The sequence below is a fragment of the Bos grunniens genome, chromosome 1 (genome assembly GCF_055505025.1).
Source record: "Bos grunniens cultivar Pamir isolate PY7600 chromosome 1, Bosgru_T2T1.0, whole genome shotgun sequence".
NCBI lineage: Eukaryota > Metazoa > Chordata > Mammalia > Artiodactyla > Bovidae > Bos > Bos grunniens.
The window spans coordinates 99,331,252-99,355,338 of record NC_141165.1 but is presented as its reverse complement, the minus strand read 5'-3'; the positions used below and the strand labels follow the sequence as shown (position 1 = coordinate 99,355,338).

The following is a 24,087-nucleotide window of genomic DNA, read 5'->3' as shown; positions in this document are numbered from 1 at the left end:
AAGCTAAAGATACAAATAGATTTAGGAAGGGTTTAGAAAAATTGATGGATGTCAGAAGCATAAAGCATAAAAGAAATTAAGGTATTGGTGGAAATTCTGCAACCTTTGAAGGCAGACGCCAGTGACTGTGGCTGCAGTCCTACCAGGCGCCTCATAGGATCTGTCAGAGAGGGTGGGCAGATGGCACGGGTAGTCACCACTGCTTTTAGGACTACACAGTTCCCGTGTGTGAGTGGAGGGTGGGGGCAGTGGGAACCACTGTGGACTCCACTGGCCTTAAGACACCGCCCCTACCCCTTCCACCTGGAATTCTGGTTTTTCAGGGACACACTGAAGGGCTCACGTCCATTGTTCCTCTGAACGCCTTGGCTTCGGTCTTCTCTCCTCTTTCTTCCTGTACAGGCCGCCAGCCAGCCAAACACTGTGCCAGGAACCAGTTCTGGCTCTGATGAGTCCAGACCACCGGGGTTCACATTAATTTTCCCATTGCTAAGTTTCTAGTTTATATTTGGTTGATCAGAGAAATATGTGTGATGTGGGTTGCTGGCAAGTAAATCTTTTTTTCCTTCTTCTCTCTCTCCCCAGTGTATTTTTTCAAACCATTTTATTCCTTCATGTAATCCAAAAGAAACTCCCTAGTTCTGCTAGCCAGCCCTACCTCACAGCAGCTCTGGAATCAGATAAATGGGATGGTCTACAGACGTTGTCTCTGTTCATCTGGTTGCCAGACTCAGTGGAGAAACGACTCCCATCCTTGACTTATTTTCAAGGATTAATAGCATTTCTCGTACTCGTGTGTCTTTTTTAAAAAAAAAAAATATTTTTAATTGGTTCAAGCCAAGAAATTCCTGAAGCATTAGGCCAGTTTACTGCAAATCATTGAATGACACTGCAAACTAGGTTCTTTCTATTTTCCTTCTCCTTCCTCTCACACTCCTCTTTTTTTTTTTTTTTCTCTAATTTTATTTTATTTTTAAACTTTACATAATTGTATTAGTTTTGCCAAATATCAAAATGAATCCGCCACAGGTATACATGTGTTCCCCATCCCGAACCCTCCTCCCTCCTCCCTCCCCATACCATCCCTCTGGGCCGTCCCAGTGCACCAGCCCCAAGCATCCAGCATCATGCATCGAACCTGGACTGGCAACTCGTTTCCTACATGATATTTTACATGTTTCATTGCCATTCTCCCAAATCTTCCCACCCTCTCCCTCTCCCACAGAGTCCATAAGACTGTTCTATACATCAGTGTCTCTTTTGCTGTCTCGTACACCGGGTTATTGTTACCATCTTTCTAAATTCCATATATATGCGTTAGTATACTGTATTTATGTTTTTCCTTCTGGCTTACTTCACTCTGTATAATAGGCTCCAGTTTCATCCACCTCATTAGAACTGATTCAAATGTATTCTTTTTAATGGCTGAGTAATACTCCATTGTGTATATGTACCACAGCTTTCTTATCCATTCATCTGCTGATGGACATCTAGGTTGCTTCCATGTCTTGGCTATTATAAACAGTGCTGCGATGAACATTGGGGTACACGTGTCTCTTTCCCTTCTGGTTTCCTCAGTGTGTATGCCCAGCAGTGGGGTTGCTGGATCATAAGGCAGTTCTATTTCCAGTTTTTTAAGGAATCTCCACACTGTTCTCCATAGTGGCTGTACTAGTTTGCATTCCCACCAACAGTGTAAAAGGGTTCCCTTTTCTCCACACCCTCTCCAGCATTTATTATTTGTAGACTTTTGGATCGCAGCCATTCTGACTGGTCACACTCCTCTTTTTATGCCCTGTCTCCTGTCGTGCCCACCTCCACTCTTGACTTTGATCTTCTGCCCTCTTCCCTGTGGCTCTTTCATCTCTTCTCCACCCAGAGCTTTTTCCTGCTACTCAAATCTGGGTGCACACCCCACCTTAATTCAAAAGAAAGAAACACACGATTTAACAACTAATGTGCTTGGCATCTGCAAAGGTGTTTTTTTTTTGTTTTTTTGTTTTTTTTTTTACCCTCATAGGAACTGTTTTTATTTAAGTAAAAGAGAGCATGCTTTACTTTCATCAGAAAGTGTGTTTGCGAAATTTCATGTCGTGTTTCCATGGCTGTCAGGAGAGCGCTTTGGAGCCAAAATTATTCATGCAATTGAACAGGCAGAAAAAAAAAATCCTAAAGACAGCAAATGCATTTGTCCACTGTTCCAGCCTGCAAAAGGAGAAGTGCTCACTCCACCAGCCCCCCTTCTAAATTGCCTGGAGATCGAGGTAACCTAATCTAGGCTGGCACACTGGTGAAGGTGGCAGGGACTACGCTTAGGGACACTACTCTTGTGAACTGTTATAGCCAGCCTACGTGTTGCTTTAACTGTCTTTTCAATTAAAGCCCCCCATGGTTAGGAACTATGTCTTTATCTTCTTGGTATCTTCTACAAATTCAGCCTGGCTGAGTGAATGAATAGTGAATATGAATAGTCTGGAGGGATGGCATTGTGCCAGATGCCAACTACAGAATATGCTGATTTTGCTCAGCTTTGTGGGCTCCCATAGGGTCTGACTTCAGTGGTCTATGTGCCAGGGGTACGGACTGGTGATAGGCTTAGTCACTCCCCAGAATGCGTGCCTCAGAGGCCTGCCCATCCCGCAGTCAACCCTATTCACTCATCAAGAACAGGCAGTTCCATCTCTAAAGGCAGCACCATCAGGCTCCAGCCTCCACTCCACTTCTGCAGTCCATCACCATGGCTTTCCACTTGTAGAGAATTTTCTTTCAGAGGCTTGATCTGGGGGTTGTGCCAAGCCATGGCTCTTCAGGTGACTTGGAGACCAAGAGTTATGCTGTGATTCTCTCCCCATCCGTGAAGTAGTTCAGGGCAAAGAGCCCACCCAGGGAGGCAGGTGTGGGACCCTTCCCCTGCTCAGACCACCTCCAAGTCCATCCGTAGAGCAGTGAGCCATGCACTCTTAATTTTACTCACCTTGTACCTTTGCCACCTTTCAAAAGGTGCAGGGCCAGGCCACAGGGTCAGTGTGTCACTGGGCTACTCCATTAGGTGAAATCTTTCTACACTTTGTAACACTGCCTGTAGACGCAGGAAGCCATTACAGGGACAAGTTGAGCCCTGGAAGCAGGAGAGCTGGGAGATGGAACGATCAGTCAGCCCAAACTTGCTGATGGCTACGAGGCTGCCCAGCCGCGCTGGCAGCACTGCCCAGTGAGCCTGATGTGGTGCCCCCGCAATCGGTGGATCGCATCCAAGCTTCAACAGATGAGTGCAGGCTTGTCCTGTGAGCCCTGAGAACAGGCAGGAGGGAAGGGCAAGACTGACCAGACACAAGAAATACCTGGATGGATTAAAAGCCAGAATGTTTGTAATCATTCAGCTGAACTGATGGAGATGGGGATGTTGGTAACTCTAGGCAGCCTCTATCTGAAGGCACTGTCTTACCTGACTTATTTCTTAAGCAGAATTGCACTTTTAATTTGCACCCTAAGGGAGGATGCTTCTCTGATAGCTCTGCTGGTAAAGAATTCGCCTGTAACGCAGGAGACCCTGGTTTGATTCCTGGGTCAGATAAATCACCTGGAGAAAAGAACAGCTACCCACTCCAGTATTCTAGTATTCTGGCCTGGAGAATTCCATGGACTGTGTAGCCCATGGGGTCACAAAGAGTCAGACACGACTGAATGACTTTCACTTTCAAGGGAGGACTCAGGGAGAAGAGGATCAAATGAGGAAACTCCTTGAAAGTAAAGGTTAGGTTTATTGATTACATGGGGGCATTTTGTGGAGGCACAAGGCACCATGTAATGGGGCATGGAGAGTATATAAGAACTGAAAGATGAGCCTACAATGAAGATCTAACAATTCTGTATTATGAGAATGTAAAAACAAACACTAAATATTGTGATATAATTCATAGATCTACTGAACCTTTTATTCATAAAGGAAAGATCAAGGCTAGAAGGTGGAGAGAAAGAGAAAGTAAGTCAAAAGGGGCTCAAGATAAAACTTGTCAATTTGTAGTTTCACGAATGAGCCTGATGGTGACAGCCACACTCACATGCCTCTAAAAGTTTTTATTTTCCTTCTTTTTTCCCCACGGGCAAGAAGGTAGGAGCCTGATGTATCCTGGGAATGTGAAGAGAAAAGTCAGAGCACATTCCATGATTGTATCCGAACAGATCCCTGTCACCTGTGTATCCAAAGCTCCTATGGAAGTGACTTATCAGAAGATAAAATGTTCCGTTAAGAAATTGAGTGCTTAGAAGGCAGGGAACTGGGCAGGGTTCTATATGGAGCCTAAGATATTCGACTTTCTCAGAAAGCACAAAGTTCTGGGACTAATAAAGAAGGTCTGTAAACTCAAGAGATGGCCCCAAAGACCAGGGCTTCTGACCTGTTGAGAGCTGAGGGACAAGAGTGGGCCTCACGGCATTTGATTAGTGCAGACAAGTTAATAAAATAGCTGGAAGAATACACAGAGAGGATGCAAAAGAAGGGTCTGAGGGAAGGTAAGAGGATTAAAGCTGCAAAAACATTCCTCTAATGGATTTCTCAAACACACCAGCCAACAGGCAAGGGCAGGTGTCCTGTCAAACCATTTCCCCCATGAAACCTGATCCATCATTCTGCAAGGAGACTGGAGGCCTGCTAACCCCATTTGTTACTGAAGGGCCTGCCCCTTATTCCCAGGGAAGTGCTCTGAGCAGCGCAGGGACTCGCCAGGAAACTGGCTTTGCAGACAAAGGGGCCTGGGAACAGGCTGGTTTCCTTCATATGCAGCCAACTAGATCTCTCTGCATCTGCCTCTCATCTGGTGGCTGATTAAGCTGTTATTGATCATGAAGCCTCTGCCCCTCCCTGGCCTCCTTCCTGCCCAAAAAATACTAGAAAAGGGGGTGCTCTGAGTTTCAGATCGCTCATCACTTCATTACTCTGCCTTTGATCCCTTAGTGAAACTCAACTTTTGCTCCACCAGCCAAATTGGGAGCATTTGTCTAGTGAAGCAACAGCTAAAGCTTAAGCTCAGGGTGTGGGGTGGGGGGAGGACAGGGCCCGGGACCCAGCTGCTGCTTGCTTGTTTTGAAGCCAGTAGGCTTGCCTGCCAGTCGGCCCTTGTGGGGAGCTAGAAACCCAGCTGGGGTGTCCTGGGTCCTGCCTGCCTGGGCTGTTGTGCACATGTTGGCATCAGAACAGAAGGGCTGCCCGGCTGACCAGTGCCCAGCTTGTGCCTCCCTCAGTGCACAGCCCACTGTCTCCAACCCAGCAGTGAATCCTTGGAGTGCGCAGAAGGCCCCCAGAGGGGCCTGGGGTGTGTAGCATTTTCCAGTCTTGAGTCAGTGAGGTGTGTACATGGAGGAGAGTGTGCTCTGTGCACAGATAAGTTCTCAGTTACAGGGGGCAGGAGCCCGGGGCTAAGCTGGAAATGGCATTCTGATGCCAGACTCCTTTCAGTTACTCACATCTTTCTTGCAAAATGCTTTGTTAGGCTTAAGTATATTCTTGCTTGAGGCAGATTTTCTTGGAATGAAGTAAAGGAAGAGGGTGAAACAAAAACTCAAAAACTCTTGGTGGAGTAGTTTTAGATTTATTAGAGCGTGCAAGAGACATGCTTCTCTGTGACTGAGGAATTTTCCAGATGCCCCTGGGCTCACATGCTCACAGCTCTCTCTGTGGGGAGTCTCCTGACTTGGCAGGTACCTGTGCTGAGGAGGATTAAGGCTTTTGCATTGCTGAGGTACTTTGCTTATGAAAAGCAGGTAGTAACATCCAGCTAGAACTCCCTGAGCACAGGCTGTCCACCCTTTCCCACAGTCCACCATCCTCCTCGCTGAGAGAAAATGCATCCGCTCTCTTGGCTGAGAGGTTCAGCCAGGACTGAGCTATGGATTTTGGGGGGCCCAGTGCAATGTGAAAATATGAGGTCCCTTGGTCAAATGTTATTTAAAATTTCAAGGCAGTGATAGAGCATTAAACCAAGCGTTGGCCTCTTCCAAGTGAGGGGCCAGGCACAGCTGCACAGGTTGCATGCCGACAAAGCTGGCCTTGGGCACCATCTTCCAAACTGTTCATTCAACAAGGACTCAGTGAACGTGGTGCCTCCTGAAGACTGTGCAGTGGGGCTTGGGGCTGGGGCACGGAGTCCAAAATTGATAGTTTGCCCACTAGGAATTTGCAATTTAGTTAGGATTGGATATCATCAACACAGCTTCCCTCATAGCTCAGTTGGTAAAGAATCTGCCTGCAGTGCAGGGGACCCGAGTTCAATTCCTGGGTGGGGAAGATCCCCTGGAGAAGGAAATGGCAACCCACTCCAATATTCTGTCCATGGAGAATCCCATAGACAGAGGAGCCTAGCAGGCTACAGTCCATGGGGTCGCATGAGTCAGACACGACTTAAGACACTAAACCACCATCACCAACATAAAATTAAATAATCATGAGATGATTCCTTAAAAACCCAGAAGGCTCCACACCCACCCAAAGGAAGGGATCCACGAGAGATCTCACCTTGACCCACAGGAACCGCTTGTGTTCAGCCTGGAAAGTGAAATGGGTCTATAGAGATGAACTATGCATTCTGTCATTTTTACCACACTACTTGGTGAATAGCATGTATTTCTTCTAGTGTTATTTTCATTTCAGTTATCATATTCAACTCTGGTTGTGCTTTATACTTTCTTATTCTTTGTTAAAAAGCATCTTGTAACTTCTCATCCATTCTTTCCTCAAGTTCTTGGATCATCTTTAGAGTCATTGCTCTGAACTCTTTCTTGGTAGATTGCCTGTCTCCACGTCACTCATGTGTTCTTGGGTTTTGTCTTGTTCCTTCTCTGGAACATATTCCTGTCGTGGCATTTTGTATCTGTATTTGTATGTATGTGGAAGGTTAGTTATGTCTCTCAACCTTGGAGAAGTGGCCCTCTATAGGGGATTCCTGTGTATCTCAGCCTTACACTCCCTCTTGTAAGGGACCTATGTACACTCCCTATGGCCAGGGACCAGCAGGTCCCAGGGGAGGTTCTGACCTGTGTTTGCAGACTCAGTTCCACAGGCTGTGTGATTTTATTTTTCTTGCTTTCTGGTGTCTGCCCTCCCAGTGTGTGACTTTGGGCTAGAGGCTTCTGCAGGCTTCCTGGTGGGAGGGGCTGGTGCCTGTCTACTGGTGGGTGGAATTGGGTCTTGGCCCTCTGGGGGTCAGGACCATATTTAAAGGTGGTGTGTGCTCAGGAAGTCTTTATTTTCAAACATTTATTTATTTGGCTGCATCAGGTCTTAGTTGCAGTGCCTAGGATCTTCGTTGAGTCATATGGGACCATGCAGTGCACAGACTCTGTGCGGCACAGGCTCAGTAGTTGCTCTGAGGCATGTGGGATCTTAATTCCCCAACCAGGGATCTAACCCGCGTCCCTTGCATTGCAAGGTGGATTCTTAACCATTGGACCACCAGGGAAGCCTCTCAGGAAGTCTTTAGGCCTGCCTGTTAGTTGTTTGGTGTGAGGTACCCCAGCACTGGAGCCTACAAGTGTTGGGTGGGGTCAGGTCCCAGTTTTAATATCCCAACAAGATGTCAGCCTTCAGGTGAGTACTCCTGGATATGTTCGCCACCAGCTCTTATGTCCTAAGAGAGAGCCATAGCCATCCCCTGCATCCCCAGAAAACCCTCTAAGACCAGCAGGTAGATTTGGGCCAGGCTCCTGTGAAGTCACTACTTTTGCCCTGGGTCCTGGTATGCATGAGACCTTGTATGCATCCTCCAAGAATGGATCTCGATTTCCCCCAGTCCTATGGTACTCCTGCGATCAAGCCCCACGGGCCTTCAAGGCCAAATGCTCTGGGGGCTCCTGCTCGTCATACCAGACCTCCCAAGCTGGGGTGCCTGCCATGACCTCAGCACTCTACTCTCACTCCTATAGGAGAATTTCTTTGACATAATAATTCTCCAGTTAGTGGGTCGCCCACCCTGGGGATATGGGATTCGATTATATCTCAAGTGTGCCCCTCCTACCATCTTGTAGTGATTTCTTTGTGTTTGGATGTAGAGTATCTTTTTTGTTAGGTTCCAGACTTTTTTACTGATGGTTGTTCAGTGGTTAGGTGTGATTTTGGTATTTTCGTGGGAGGAGGTGAGCTCAAGGTCTTCTATGCTGCCATTTATCCTAACAACATGTATTCCTTATTTCACATTTATTAGACCTGTTTTACCTCTTTCCTGTGACCCTGGAAGTAAACACTCAAGAAATATTCTGTTTTCAAAATATCCACACTTAGATAAAGATTGGCCACACTTGGATAAAAAGTTGATGGAAAATTTGTTGTGCTAAGCCCTTGAGCTCATAATGTCAACCCAGCTCAACTACAAAATCTGAGTTCACAAATAACATGCATGGGCATCTTATACCTGACTGGAGGGGCCCAGCTCCAAGATAGTCATTCATTTGGTCATCTAGCATTCACTGAGCATCTACTTAGGCCAGAGGACAAGATAACAACACTTGGTCCCTGACCCTAAAAAGTTCACAGTTAAATATTGGAATCAAAGGGACAATGATCCTTTCATAGAAATAAAAGGGCTTTTTCCTGTGCTGCTCTGGCTCGACTTGACTAAGAGCTTCTAGAAAGTTGCGTTAAGTGGGAAACCTCCTGACCTCACTGAGTGCCATGATCACAGGGCTCTCCTTGGTGACAGTAGTTTGTTTTTGGTAATTACCTCATGTCTTCTGTGAGAAACCTGACTCCCAACTGCTGCTGTTGCCTTGTCTGGGAACGAACCACACAGGCAGGTGGAGTCTTGCTGTGAACTGCAGTTACACTGTGATGGTATCAGTTCTCAGGAGCTGAGTAGAATGTGGTGTGGTCAGCACTCAGAGAGGGTGCCTCCAGGGCTTTCTAAGCACCTTTGTGGGGAGAGTGTCTGGGTAAATATTTTCATCTCTCTTATCTTATTCTCTATTAGTTTTATTTCCTCTCTTAAATTAAATTCAGCTACAGTCCTGAAAACCGAATTTGGCATGTGGTTTTGTTGCACAAATAGCCCATTTTGTTCAGGGACATCAGTGATTTGGCTTCAAACAAAGAGAGTTTTGTTGTGTGGGCTGTTGGATTGTTTGGGAAATATCCTGCTTTTGTTCCAGATGGATCTCCATCCAATCCAGTTTAAATCCCATCTTCCTGCCACCACGGCAAGTTAGAAGCGACTGCAGCCTGGTGTCAGGACCTCGGTTCCCCCGCATTCCACTGCCATTAAACCCCACTGGAGACATTCCTCTCTGCCTTAGAAAACCCTTTGGGTATCCACAATCTCCATCCCCAGCCCAGAGACTGAATTAGCCATGATACGACATACTGTTGGCTCTTTGTTTCTGCGGATGGGGAACCCGAGGTTACGCAGGCTTTCCTATAGGTGTAGACTATAAGCACCGTACAACACGATTTTATATAAGGGACTTGAGTATCTCCATTTTAGTAGCCACTGGGGCACCTGGAACCAATCCCCAAGGATACTGGGGGAGGACCGCATAGCTGTGCATAGCAGGAATCAGCCTTCTGGTTGTAACTATGGTTGGCTATCAAGCAGAATCTCAGGCCTTTCACTTTTTGATGTGGATATCGGATTAGAAGGCTATTCTTGACTGAACTGGAAAAAAGACATAAGCATTCTCTGTCATTGTTCCTTTCAGTCTCCATGAGCTGTGCCAGGACATTTGTGCCTTGACCATGACCCATTTCTAGCCAGGTTCAGTGGGGCCAATGGGCCTAGGCCCCTTGCTGCCTTAGGTCAATATAAGAGAAGAGGCTGGTCTGTGTCACAGGCACCATTTGATGGAATTCTCTACACTCACCCACCGGCAGCTTATATACACCCAGTTGTACTCACATGAAGTGATGCGAGCCACACATTCCCTCCTGTAAACTCTAGACCACAAACGGCTGGAGGAAGGACTCAGAGCACCCCCAGAGGACCCCTCAGCGTGTGAGGTTCTTGCAGCTGTCAATTGTGACTAAAGACACTGAGGCACAAGCCCAGCCTGAAACAGCGCACTGGTCATCTCTGTCTTCCATCTAGGCCCAACCAGCCCCTTTTCTTCTCTCCACAGATCTCCAGGACTTCAAGTTAGATGTGCAGCATGTGATTGAAGTTGATGAGGGGAACACAGCGGTCATCGCCTGCCACCTTCCCGAGAGCCACCCTAAAGCCCAGGTCCGGTACAGTGTCAAACAGGAGTGGTTGGAGGCCTCCCGGGGTGAGTAAACAAGCAGGAACCTGGAGGTTGGGGCCAGGAAGGAAGTTGGTGCCTCTACAGTGCCTCCCAAACCCTGTCAATGCCCCACAGCACCTTCCCCATGCTGCTCAGCCATCTGCTATCCTAAGATGCAGCTCTACAGGATACTGAAGGGCCTTAGAATCTCCTCATCCTTTGAGGCCCTGCCAGATGTTGCTGAGCTGTTGCCACTGAATCAGAGCTCTCAGCTCGGAGTTCCAGTCCCTCCCCGTGCCATCTTCCTGCCACCAGGCACGCACTGGAAGGCTGCCCGATGAGCCAGATGTTCCTAGAGCTGAGGGCTCCCTGGTGGGAGGCGGGGCTCTTCCCTGCACAGTACAGCAGTCTCTCTAGTGGAATCTGAGGTTTTCCCTCTCCCCGTCTTCCTGGTGTTGCAGCCATCACAGCTTCCTGCTCAGGCCACGGTGGGCATGACAGCTGGTCCAGGGGAGACTGAGTGTTCATCCGCAGAGTGCCCACAGGGCACTTCCTCCCACAGATGACCTGCACTTAAGGCCAAATAGACCCTGTGGCTGGACCCTACACCTCAAAATGTATACCTTTTAAAATGCCCTAGAGATTTTTAAATATTTTTGTTAACTTTCTGGTTATGAAACTTTATGGTTATATGTTTACTTTAGAAAATACAAAAAGTATTTTTTAAAAGATCAAAAGTCTAATCCTGCCACTCAGAAATAACCAAGAGATTAGAGTATGAATGTCTACTGTCCCTGGCAGTGGCCCCTGGAGGAGGCCTGCCCATCCCACAAGAATCAAGGGCTTTTTCCATCCTATTTGGCATTTGCTTAAGCAGCTCACACCTGGGGCAGCCCAGTGACAGGCAGGCACCAGACTCAACGAGCCAGATTGCAGGGACATCCAGATGGCCAAGGGCAGGCCACCAGAAAGCTCAGAGCTGATGACCAGTGCTTTGCCTGTCAGGAAGTCAAACACTATCCTAGTTGCCAGGTGTGCAGATACTATGAATCTGTCCCCTGCGGATAGAAGCTGAACTCAGCCCTGGGACCCCACCCCGTGACACCTCAATGCAAAAGCAGACAGAGCCTAGCAGGCCAGTAATGCCAAGGGAAGGACTTCCATGGTATTCATGGAGAGGGCTAGGGTTGGGGATTAAAATATTCCTCCTTAGCTGTAGAAGTTCAGCAGTGAGATGGCTCAGAGTTGTGACCATGATAAAGACTGATGGGAAATTCTGAAGGCAATTCCCTCCTTCCTGGTGGCTTGGAGGAATGATCAGCTCATCTCCTGTGTTATGCAGCATGGCCTCTCGGTCCTAACAGAAGTCTCTGAGGCAGCATATATCATGCCATCTTACAAGTGAAGAAACAGGATCTGAGAGGTTAATTAACCTGCCCAAGATCACACAGTGTTTGGCAGATCCCAAATCCTGCTTGCTTTCTGTGCTTCTTGAGCACCCTTGAAAATAAGAAATGCTCCGCCACAGGCCTATGTACAAACTCAGGGTGGTGGTGGGGTGTCAGCCGGCCAGTTTGTTAGCTGGTTGTGTGGTGGCACTCCTGGCACGTCTGTACCACTTGGTGTGAGGTTTCATGGGAAGAGTAGCGGTTTCAGTTTGGACTTGGGACTCGGGTCAGCTCCTGGCTTCTGCCCTACCTGCCCCGAACCTTTGCGGGAGCTGCAGGCTGCACTCTTCTGGGCCCGCACTCATGCCCTGCCCCTCTGCCCTGTCCTCCCCTCAGATAACTACCTGATCATGCCGTCGGGGAACCTCCAGATAGTGAACGCCAGCCAGGAGGACGAGGGGATGTACAAGTGCGCCGCCTACAACCCGGTGACGCAGGAAGTGAAGACCTCAGGCTCCAGCGACAGGCTGCGCGTGCGCCGTAAGAGGCGGGTCTCGCGGATGGGGGCGGGAGCGGCTGGTGGGACATCGGGGACTCGGGGATTCAGCGGCGGTGGGAGGTCTCTCCTTCAGCCAGCCTCTCTCTGCATGTGGCCCTCGGGCTTGTCAAGGGTCCGGGAGTGGCCACGCTCACTGGTCGTGTCAGCGCCATGTGAGGGACGTTGTCTAACTCCTGCCTTTTGAGAGCTTTCCTCCCCCGAAAGTACCAACTTTCAGGGGAGGGGGACGGGTTGGGATGTGTGTTCTGGGGCAGGACAAATGACAGGAGCGTTTGTGCCTGTGTGAGGCCGCCAGGAGTGCTTTGCATTCCTCTGTGTGCACTACAGAAGCGCCCAGCTTCTCTCTCTGGGGACAGTCCCTGGAGGCCCATGTCACTCTCCATTTCTGTGAGAACGATGGCTGCCTTGGCTGAGCGAGTCCTGTGCGGCAGGCACTTTTCCAGGTTCCCATGTGTTCAGTAGAGTGACATCTTATGTGGAGTTAGAGTTTAGAATTGGCACCAGTGGCAGATTTACCATGAAGCTAATGAAGCAAAACTTCAATGGGTCCTTGCTCACCTAATTTTGTATCTGTAATACTGTGTTTTTCTTCAAGACAGACTCCCAACTGTGTAAGTTTCAGATCTTAACAAACACTGAAGCTGCCCTTGGTTGGTGCGTAAAGAAATATCACACAGAGTGTGCTTTTTGTGGAGTTCTGAGGAAGGTCCCGTGTAGGAGAGCAGCACTCCTCTCCATCAGTTCTGTGCAGTTTCTGCCTCATATTAGATAAAGCTCTCTGCCTCCTCAGCTGAGCGCCTGATGAAATACTTGACCAGCTTTTGGATATGAGAAATGTGTATCTTTAAACCAGAAAGTGTTTCCCTGGTGGCACTACTGGTAAAGAACCTGTCTGCCAGTGTAGGAGACATAAGAGACGCAGGTTTCATCCCTGGGTCAGGAAGATCCTCTGGAGGAGAGCATGATAAACTACTCCAGTATTCTTGCCTGGAGAATCCCATGGAATGAGGAGCCTGGTGGGCTGTAGTCCATAGGGTTGCAAAGAGTCAGACACAACTGAAGCAACTTAGCACACACACAAACCATAGCTTTAAAGATCTATCCCACTCAGCCCAGCAGGATGCTCCCCACCAGGTTGTTTGATTCCAATTCCAACCCTCCAGGCTGCGTCCTGGGGTTGGGCTACCTGAAGCAGGGTGGAGGGGATCCTCTGCACCCTATCCTGGTCCCACACACGGTCCTTTCTCTCTTTGCTCTTCCAGGCTCCACTGCCGAGGCTGCCCGCATCATCTACCCACCAGAGGCCCAGACCATCGTTGTCACCAAAGGCCAGAGTCTCATCCTGGAGTGTGTGGCCAGCGGGATCCCACCCCCAAGGGTTACCTGGGCCAAGGATGGCTCCAGTGTTGCCAGCTACAACAAGACACGCTTCCTGTTGAGCAACCTCCTCATTGACACCACCAGTGAGGAGGACTCGGGGACCTACCGCTGCATGGCCGACAATGGGGTTGGGGAGCCTGGGGCCGCAGTCATCCTCTACAACGTCCAGGTGTTCGGTGAGTGCCTCCTACAGACCTCCTTCTCCTTGGCCATCTCTTATCTGCATAGCCTCGCTAGAAGCTCATAAGCAAGGTTCAGACAGGGTTACGTGCCTTTTGAGAGATCACATGCCAAGTGAGTGAGTGGGGAAGAACTGAGAGTATAAGAGGCCTTGGCTCCCAGGGACCAGGATGTAGGGGCTGACAGTCCTTCCCAGCTATGACTCTGATGGAGGAGATGTGGGGCCTTTCCTGTCCTCTACAAGTGTCATAGGGAAGGAGCGAGGCTTTCCCCACAGCAGTCCCCTCCCCAGCCTGTCTGGGCCTGGGTTGAAGGACTCTGCCTTCCTTACCTCTGCTCTGGTTTCTTGGCAGAACCCCCCGAGGTCACCATGGAGCTGTCCCAGCTGGTCATTCCTTGGGGCCAGAGCGCCAAGCTCACCTGTGAGGTGCGTGGGAACCCCCCGCCCTCAGTGCTGTGGCTGAGGAATGCTGTGCCCCTCACCTCCAGCCAGCGCCTCCGACTGTCCCGTCGCGCCCTGCGGGTGGTCAGCATGGGGCCCGAGGATGAAGGCGTCTACCAGTGCATGGCCGAGAATGAGGTTGGGAGCGCCCACGCTGTGGTCCAGCTGAAGACCGCCAGGCCAGGTGAGTGCAATCCAAGGCACTGGGACACCAGCTGAACATTTACAGAACTTCAAGAAATCCAACTTAAAACCCCTGTGTACAATAAATAAAAATGGCTTTAAATATAATATATAAATGGTTCATTTGTACTACTGAAAATGTGCACTTCTGACTTGTTAGTAAGTTAATATAAATTTGAACTCACAACTAATAATGTTAGTTGCTCAGTCATTGTCACAGAGTTGGACATGACTGAGCAACTAACACAGTTAAGTTCAAATTTACATTAACTTACTAATAAGTCAGAAGTGCAGATTTTCAGCAGTGCAAATCACCCATTTAAATACTGTATTTTAAAAAAAAAACTTTTAGTTTTCAGAATCTCTTGAGTTCCTAGAGTTCTGTAGAACCCAGTTTGACAACCACTGTTCTAACACAAAGCAAAGCATGTCTGTATTTCTTAGCTTGATTCATTTCAGTTGACATATGCATAGATCATAATTTTAATAATTGCTCAGCAAAGACCAAGCATCTCCATGTAAGTAACAGGCTAGTATGTTCTGGTCTGTATAGATTGAGCTGCTGTTTGCTCAGCACTGGTCTAGGCAATGTGGGGGATGCAGAGAAATGTAATAAAGACCCTGCCCTCAAGAACTTTCCTGGGAAGGAAATAAAACTTACTGAAGAATCAACTGGAGAAAAATACAGCCAGGAATAACGCTGAGTCAGCATTATCAGGAGCCAACCTCCTTTAGTGCAGGAGGTCAGGTAATAAAAACTGTCATGGTCCGTGTGCAGGTTGGAAAAGAATTTCTGGACATGAGGCAGAAATAGAAGAGACTAAAGTTTACTAGAGTGGGAGATGCTGTTAGAACAGTGGGCCGGCTCAAGGGACAGCCAAAGCCTTTCACAGTCAACTTTTATAGCCTCAAGACAGAGAAAATTCCTACTGCAATGGTGGCATTAGGTGATTGGTTAGGATGCTATAGGATGGATAGTAGGGTGGGTATTTTACCTAATATGGGGTCAGGGAACTGGCGGGTTTAGATCCAGAGGCCCACGGCAACAGTTGCTATGGAGCTTCGTCAGTTCCAGAGATTTTTATCTTGTGAACTTGGTACAGGGCTTCACATGTGATCTTGGCATAGGGCTCCACAGAAACTAGCGTTGGCACAGTCCATGGACCCTTCCTGAAGGGAGTGAGGCCCCTCCTGCCTCTGAGAGTCTCAGACACATTTACATTCACAGCTCACATCTCCAGGTCCCCGCAGTGGAGCCGGAAGAGGCCCACACTGTGCTATGGTACAGATCCCCCAGTGAGGGGGGACGTGTCCCCATACCACCCCCAACACACGCACTCACAGATATGAGAAAGAGCTCCTAGCACCTTGAGAGCAAATTGAGAGAGTTCAGCTAAGACACACGTGAATGCAGGAAAACAGGCTGGTGGCAGGAAGCCTGGGAGGGGCCCTCAGGCTGCCTTTCCACCCTGGCAGGCAGGGGCACAGCCCTCTGTCCCCACAGAGCCCGGCAGAGTATTGAGGGGACTGATGTCCCTTCAGGTGCCCAGCCCAGGGCTCTTCTTGCCCAAGCAGCTCTTCCCTCTGATTTCTCTGCCTGTTTTCTCTGTGGGGGGACAGCTGAGCGAGTGGCCAGGGGACTAACTGCTTGTCCTTATCTTCTCCCTCCTGCTCGTCTTCCAGGCACCACCCTGAGACCATGGTGGGATGCTCAGTCAGCCACTGTCACACCTCCAGTGCCGCCCTCCAGACCTGGCGGCCCCGACCAGATGCCCAAGGGCCACCCAGGGCTATTGAGGCCCCAGGCATCAGAGCAGCCAGCCTCCCCACAGTGCCCCGGGGATCAGGGGCCAGTGGCCCCCGCCGAGGCGCCCATCATCCTCAGCTCGCCCCGCACGTCCAAGACTGACTCGTACGAGCTGGTGTGGCGGCCTCGGCATGAGGGCAGCAGCCGGGCACCGGTCCTCTACTACGTGGTGAAACACCGCAAGGTATGACGTCGGGTATTGCGGCCACCTCACTGTGAGGCTGGCTGGGGTATCTGCACCCTGCCCATCTCCCACTGAACTCCTGAAGCTTTCAGGTGATCTCCAAGGCTGATCCCAACCTTTGTGCTCTCCAGTGTACTTTCCTACCACCTCCCAGGAAGCTGGCTGTGAGTTGGGTGTTGGGGCCCTAAGAGGCTCAAGAAAAAGCCATGGGCGTGCCTCTAGGTCTGAGGCCCACCAACCAGCTTCCAGTCCCAAGGAGAGTTCATAGACTTCCTGTTGACCATCCCCCCGCCTCCTCTGCCATTTGTTGTTGATGTTTCGTTGTTTAATCTAAGTAAGCTCTGCTGGGTACATACCTGCAGGAACTCTGGCATGGCAAGCTAGCTTTAGAGCCAGGAAAACAAATATTTGTGGACAAGTGTTTTCTCTGAGGGCTACAAAATGCTGCCTCAGTTCTCAGGACTCCTTACAGCTCAGGTTTGGCAAGCAGGGATTTGAGCTAAAAAACACATCTTGTTGTTCAGACCTCAGCTATTTCTCGTTGACAGAAGGAAGTCTGTCCAGGTAGATGTTTTGGGGACTGTCAAGGAGGGAATCTCTGGGTCTGATTGGATCAGGGACAGAACTGGGCCCGCCTGTCCTCTTAAACACTGTGCCCTCTGAGACAGGACGGGGCCCCCAGGCTGCCACCCTCGTTCAGGGCTTACACGCTAACCTGCTGCTCCCAGGGGAGAAGGACGTTTCCTTTAAGAAAATATCCTGGAAACATTTCTGTTTATCCCAGGTGCATGCTGTTTTCTTCCTAAGGCCATTGAAAAGTGTGACAGTATTAGTCCCTCAGTCATGTCTGATTCTTTGCAACCCCATGGACGGTAGCCTCCTCTGTCTGTAGGATTTCCCCAGGCAAGAATGCTGGAGCAGGTTGCCATTTCCTTCTCCAAGGGATCTTCCTGACCCAGGGATCAAACCCGGGTTTCCTGCATTGAAGGTGGATTCTTTACCATATGAACCACCAGGGAGGCCCAAGGCCATTAGACAGTAGAAAACTATTGTTCTTAAAGGGTTTTTAAAAATCTTATTTGATAAGCAGGGCTTCCCTGGTGGCTCAGACAGTAAAGCGTCTGCCTGCAACGCGGGAGACCAGGGTTCGATCCCTCGTTGCGAAGATCCCCTGGAGAACGAAATGGCAACCCACTTCAGTACTCTTGCCTGGAAAATTCCGTGGACTGAGGAGCCTGGTAGGCTACAGTCCATGGCGTCGCAAAGGGTCGGAGAGGACTGAGCGACTTCACTTTCACTTTTTAATGTATCATAAATGCTAGATTTTATTATGCATTTATTTGTTGCTTATAAAAGTGCTAGTTGCACTTGGTAGAAAATATGGAAGATATATGACTGTGGAACTGAAAACATTTATCAACTTTCCTCCCTCTCCAAAACCAAAGGAAACCAGCTTTGCCCAGGGAACAGTGCAGGCTCTGCAGAAGCTGGGCTCCTGCTCTGGGCCCCGGCAGCCCCAGCGCTCTCTTCTCACCCTTTCCATGCTCTCTTGGAGACCTCTGGTCAGACCCGTCCACAGAGACACCTGTGGTCAAGCCGCCTCCTAGGTGGGGGTGAGAGGAGGCAGTTTCTCATTAACCCTTGGCCTGCTGGCCTCCTCATAGGCAGCTAGCAGAGGGGGTGGGTGAGTTTTTAACAAAAAGCAGTATTGTTGAGCCCAGGTTATGGTCCTAATCCTTATTTCCCTATGTAACTGGACACCTCTATCGCAGAGTTTGAGACAAAGATCAGGGCAGGCCAAATGCTCATGGTCCCCAGGAGACAAGAACCAGCATGACAGCAAGAATAATATTTTTCGGGCCAATAGGTGGCCGTAAAACCGCCTCCCCAAGAGGCAGGCTGGCAGAGGCCACACGAGGTGATCCGGAAACACCAGGCTGAGGCTGCATTCACCCTCTCAGTGTGCGTGACAGTGACTAATTGCCATTCCATTTCTTATTTTCATTTCTGAGCCCAGTGAAGTGAGGCCAGCACTGGGAGGCCGAGGGAGAAGGGGCGCAGGGGAAGTGGGAGGACAGGGCCCCGCTGGGCCTGGCTGCTGTGGGGATCTGGCCTGTGGGGCACTTGGAACTGTTAGGTGGACTTTGCCAAGGCACAGTTATGTTTTGAAAGCAGTTTCATTCTTGAGGGACTAACTTGTCATAAAGATCATCACACAGGAAAGGACTTTGAAAGCAAAAATCAGCCTTTGGGTTGTATTTTTTCAGCCCCCCTCTCTTGCTGGAGCCTGGGAGTCATTCATCTCATTTTCACTTTTTCACATGCATGAAGCCAGTTTTCATTTCCTGGTGCATCTGCAGACCCTGGGCTACTGTGTTTGGGTTTCCAGCACCATTGGGGATTTTCAGTTTGTAAAAACTTCTCCCCTTGGAACAAATCCTGGAAGCCTGACATGAACGAGCCCAGACCATCCCTGGCCTTTGAATAGTAGGTTTTGTTCTACTTTGGAATATTCTGCTTGGGGGTAAGAGCTTTTCCTACCAGCTGTGTAATTCCTTCAGCAGACCAAAGCTTCAGGCCCCAGCAGGCTCTTGGAGATGTGCACAGTTGGCGGGAAGGCTGTGTCCTCAAAGGTGGGGTGGGGGAGGGGGAAACAGCCTCTTGGCAACACCTATCCGGAAGTCTGGAGCTCCTTGATTTTTTTTCTTTACAGAGCTAGGAAATTGAAGCCATTCAAGAGTAATCTGTGATGGTTATGGTTCATCCATGGTATTTAAGTTCTGATCTAGGCCTGAGGGCAGGAGTAGGAAAAAAAGAGGGTTGAAGTCCTCACTGAGGGAGGAAGGGGAGGACAGGTACTTGTTGAGAACCTACTGTGTGCCAGCTTCAGTGAGTCATCGGGTTTAATCTTCAGAATAGGCTGAGGGATTTAACTTGCTTCATTTTAGGAATGAAAAGCTTAGGGGTCGGGAAGATTAGGGAAATTGCTCAGGGTTTCACCCAGCTGGTAATCTGTGTGTGGTAAGAGACACAGCTCGGATTTGAACCCAGGACTTTCTAGCTCCCAGACTTTCTTTCTAGGGTAGGTGATGTTTATGAGCTTGTTTTCTGGAGTCAAGCCAGTATTTCTGCACTCACTAGTGATGTGGTCTTAGGCAAGTCACTTGTCCCTCTAAGCCTTAGCCTCCCTACTTGTGAGGTGGGAATGGTATTAACACCCATCTCTTGGACTGCTGTCATGGAAGTGCTTTTTGGTGCATGTAACTATGTCTTGTAGCACATAGAAGTTAGTGTTAGTCACTCAGTCATTTCTGACTCTTTGCAGCCCCTTGGATCGTAGCCCACCAGGCTCCTCTGTCCATGGGGATTCTCCAGGCAAGAATACCAGAGTGGGTTGCCATTCCCTTCTCCAGGGGATCATCCCAATCCAAGGACTGAACACAGGTTTCCCACATTGCAGGCAGATTCTTTACCATCTGAGCCACCAGGGAAGCCCCAGCACATCCAAGCACTCAGCAAATGTGGCCATTTCCACTGGTGCTATTTTTATCATTCTCATTGTCATCTCATTAGAATATGAGGGTACTGTTTGGTTTCAGCAGATCAAGGAGAAAGAAGTTAAATAGGGATGTTTTTAGAAAGAGGGAGAGGCCTTTGGAGAAACTCTGAGTAGTGTCAGTTGGGCATTTTGCCCCTCCCCACTGAGTTTTCTTTCATGAGGTCGTTAGATGAGGGATTCAGGAGCCTGGCTTTCCTGGCCCAGCAAGGACAATGTCCTGGGCTTGCAGGACCAGTCTGCCTTCGGTAGGGCCAATTTCCCCGCCAATCTGCCCGTCTCCCTCCCTTTCTTCTGCCCTCTTGGGCTCAACTCTGCTTTCCTTGTAAACCATGGCCACTTGTAGTTCCATGCAAGAGGCTGGTCCTTATACCAGCCACCTTCTCTAGCAGGTCACCAACTCCTCTGATGACTGGACCATCTCTGGCATTCCAGCCAGCCAACACCGCCTGACCCTCACCAGACTAGACCCTGGGAGCTTGTATGAGGTGGAGATGGCGGCCTACAACTGTGCAGGCGAAGGCCAGACGGCCATGGTCACCTTCCGAACTGGTAAGGGTCCAGTATTCCCTGGCTTAGGGTCTCCGTGGGCCTGAGCAGTCCTACAAGGTCAGATGGAAGCCCTGTTCACCTTGCTCCGGCTGTTCATCTTGAACTTTATCTTCCTTCTGGCTTCTGCCTCCCTGTGGTCTGTGTGCCCTGTCGAGGCTGCGGTCCCACCTCCCATCAGGAGAGGTACCAGCTGGCCTCTGGCCTTCCTTCGCCCCTTCACACTTGGGGGCCACATGCAATTCCATGCCCATCAGATGGAGCTAAAAATCAGACCACGCTTCTAATGCCCTCTGTTATCTGCATGGTCTTGTCAGACACCCTGGTAGAACCCCAGGCAGAAAAGACTATGGAAGGAGAGCCCTAACGCACATTCTCTCTTGTGCTGATCTCAACCCATTTCTACCCAGGACGACGGCCCAAACCTGAAATTGTGGCCAGCAAGGAGCAGCAGATCCAGAGAGATGACCCTGGAGCTGGCCCCCAGAGCAGCAGCCAGCCGGACCATGGCCGCCTGTCCCGTAAGGCCCCAGCAGCCCTGCGGGCGGGGCGGCGAGCATCAGGATAGCACCCAGGGCCACTGCCTCAGAAGGCTCACTGCTGCAGTGAGTGGGGCCTGGGAGTTCTTGTGACCTACTCCTGGCCTCTCCGCGGTTGACCACAGGAAGAGATAATAGATTGGAACTTTTCAAGAGCTCCTCCCTAGACAGTGACCCAGGGAGCCCAGGGATCTGATGCGGCCAGCAGGGGTGCAGGGCTGTGGAGTGGGGCTGGCTCCCTTCCCACCAGGGTAGAGGGCTGTGGGGTGGGGCTGGCTCCCGTCAGGAACAGACCAAGTCTAGTCACATTACCACCACCCTCTCATCACTTCCTCCCTCCCGCTTCCTTCCTGCCACGTGGATGGTCTCCTCCAGCTCCAGAAGCTCCAGACAGGCCCACTATCTCCATGGCCTCTGAGACTTCAGTGTATGTGACCTGGATTCCCCGTGGGAATGGTGGCTTCCCCATCCAGTCCTTCCGTGTGGAGTACAAGAAGCTGAAGAAAGTGGGGGACTGGATTCTAGCCACCAGTGCCATCCCTCCCTCCCGGCTCTCGGTGGAGATCACAGGCCTAGAGAAAGGTAGGGCCCTGGCCAACTGCCCTCTGTCCCCTGGCGGCCGCCAGCTCCCTGGAGGAGAAGGGAAGTTTTGGAGGGTCTTCTCTCTGTTTTTCCCCCACCCACCACCAGGCTCACGTGGCCATTCTTGGTCATGTTACCTCAGCCCCCTCTGCCTCCCTCTTTCCATAAATAGTCCCAAACCACCTCCTGGCTCTTTTCTGATGAGGGTGGGAGTTCTGGAGTCCTTTAGGGCTTGCTTTTGGGGAAAGACTGCCCAGAAGACCCCTCTAGGTCTTCAGCCTGCATGGGCTGAGCAGGAGGCAGGTGGTGTCTCCCGGCCCCCAGTTCAGGGAGTGTCTCTCCCCAGGCACCTCCTACAAGTTCCGAGTCCGGGCTCTGAACATGCTTGGGGAGAGCGAGCCCAGCGCCCCCTCCCGGCCCTACGTGGTGTCAGGCTACAGCAGCCGAGTGTACGAGAGGCCAGTGGCAGGCCCTTACATCACCTTCACTGACGCCGTCAATGAGACCACCATCATGCTCAAGTGGATGGTGAGTGGTCTGGTGCAGCCGGCAGCAGAGTGACGGGACCAAGCTGTGTGCTGGACAGAAGTGGACGGCAGTGTGGGCGGGAAGGAGTCACTTTTCTCCCTTGGCTCATCCTAAGCTACCTCCCCTTAGGTGTTCCTGGGAATTGGGCCCGAGAGGCTCACCCTCACAATACCCAGGAAGCTTCAGAGGGGACTCTGAAGAAATGGCAGTTTGTTTCTCTAAAAGCTGGGGACTCCTAGGCTACGTAAAATAACGAGTAATCTCTATGTCATTGTCCAGAGAGCCTGGAGATCATCAGAAATGTCTGTCTGGGTCCCCAGTGAATTCTAGGCTGGGTAATATTTCCATCCACCAGTGGTTCTGCTCACATGATGATTTCTGTGCTCCATTGTCAACTTGTTTCTTCTTTATTCCCTGCAGTATATCCCAGCAAGTAACAACAACACCCCGATCCACGGCTTTTATATCTATTACCGACCCACAGACAGTGACAACGACAGTGACTACAAGAAGGATATGGTGGAAGGTGAGAAACCCTTGAGGTTTTTCCCGTGTGAGGTAGTTGCCCCGGTTGTCAGGGGAGCCAGAAGCTGGTGAAAGGAGAAAACCTGGGCTAGCATGCCCCGTGGTGTTGGCTCTTTCATGATGTACTTGGGGTCATTGGGTTCATAGGCCCTCATGCTTCCTTCCCAGGGTGATGGCACAACAGGACCATGCATGGGCCTCAGAACACCTCCTCCAGCGGGGAGCGAGCAAACACGTGCACGATCACCACTGACTCTCTCGGTCTCTCCCCCAGGGGATCGATACTGGCATTCCATCAGCCACCTCCAGCCAGAGACCTCCTATGACATTAAGATGCAGTGCTTCAACGAAGGAGGGGAGAGCGAGTTCAGCAACGTGATGATCTGTGAGACCAAAGGTGAGTCTCTTCCGGTTCGCCACTCTCCTCTTGCTCTTCCCAGCAGGTTGGGCAAAGCTACTGCTGTGTGTGCTGGGTTTCTTTTCTCTGGAATGACTCCTTATCTTCCACGTATCCCCCAGCTTTGCCACTTTTACCCATCTGTTCATTGGCCTGCGCCTCTTATCAAGTACCAGTGGGGATGCCATCATGACAGTTTCATGGAACTTGGGATTTAACGCATACGTGATCTCATGGACTAGAACCCGGTCTTGAGAGCTTTCTATAAACACTTTATTCCTATGATAACATCTGGTACTTAACACTGGTTGGTTTACTTAGTTTAACTACAATCCCATGAGAGAAACCGAGCATCAGGACATGTTATACCTTGACCAGGGTCACACAGCCAGTTAGTGGTGGAGCACGCTGTGGGCCAGGTTCATCTAACTACAAGGCCAGACTCTCTCCCTGCACTGAAACACGTTACATTTTTGCAGTTAGTCAAGTGGATAGATATTTCCATTTTGCAAACACTGAAAGGTAGATTGTAAGAAAACAGTCTGGAGAAGATAGATCTGGAGGATGGAGACAAGGAAACAGTCGGTTTTCCTGTGACGTCAGCTCGCTCGCTCTCCCGTGTGCCCTTCCTGCCCTTGTCTGTCTCGTGCAGAGAAGTGAGGGATGCACACACAGCCAGCAGTCCCCTGTCAGGTGACACAAAGTGCCCAGGGCAGAGGACAGAGCCTTTACATGGGCTTTGCAAGGGTCTTCTGGAAGAACTGAGCCTTCAGCCGGGTGGAGGGAGCTGCCTGGGGGACAGGACAAGCCTGCACGTACCTCCATCTGGTAGGAGTGTGTGGCACTGGAAGCGAGAGGGGGCAGCGTTCAGAGAAGAGGCCAGGGACACTGGGAGGCAGTGGGATCATCAAGGACCCCGTGGGCTGTGAGGTGGAGAAGGGTCATCGTTGCATTTGTCAGGAAGGTGACTGTGCAGAACTGAGGGGCGACAACTGGGGCCATGAAACAAAGGTGAAGAGGAGGAGGGTGGGTGTGAGTTTCTTTTCTGAGGACATATAGGGAGGACCAGGGACGTGGTGCCCAACAGG

The 24,087-nt window shown here is 50.2% G+C and overlaps 1 protein-coding gene across 20 annotated transcripts in view; it reads left to right on the top strand.

Moving 5' to 3' along the window:
• The window catches only part of BOC (BOC cell adhesion associated, oncogene regulated), a 78,735-nt gene that overhangs the window by 49,628 nt on the left and 5,020 nt on the right, over positions 1–24,087 (top strand). For 16 of the 20 annotated variants that reach the window (XM_086406171.1, XM_086406164.1, XM_086406114.1 and 13 more), the window contains 11 exons: positions 10,099–10,245; positions 11,985–12,128; positions 13,410–13,703; positions 14,061–14,333; positions 16,016–16,323; positions 20,269–20,431; positions 20,839–20,949; positions 21,343–21,549; positions 21,896–22,077; positions 22,498–22,603; positions 22,877–22,999. In XM_086406171.1, the coding sequence (XP_086262297.1) occupies positions 10,099–10,245; positions 11,985–12,128; positions 13,410–13,703; positions 14,061–14,333; positions 16,016–16,323; positions 20,269–20,431; positions 20,839–20,949; positions 21,343–21,549; positions 21,896–22,077; positions 22,498–22,603; positions 22,877–22,999 (2,058 nt within the window). The remainder of the gene's footprint in view (positions 1–10,098; positions 10,246–11,984; positions 12,129–13,409; positions 13,704–14,060; positions 14,334–16,015; positions 16,324–20,268; positions 20,432–20,838; positions 20,950–21,342; positions 21,550–21,895; positions 22,078–22,497; positions 22,604–22,876; positions 23,000–24,087) is intronic. The other 4 variants (XM_086406187.1, XM_086406181.1, XM_086406124.1 and 1 more) reach the window with 1 other exon arrangement.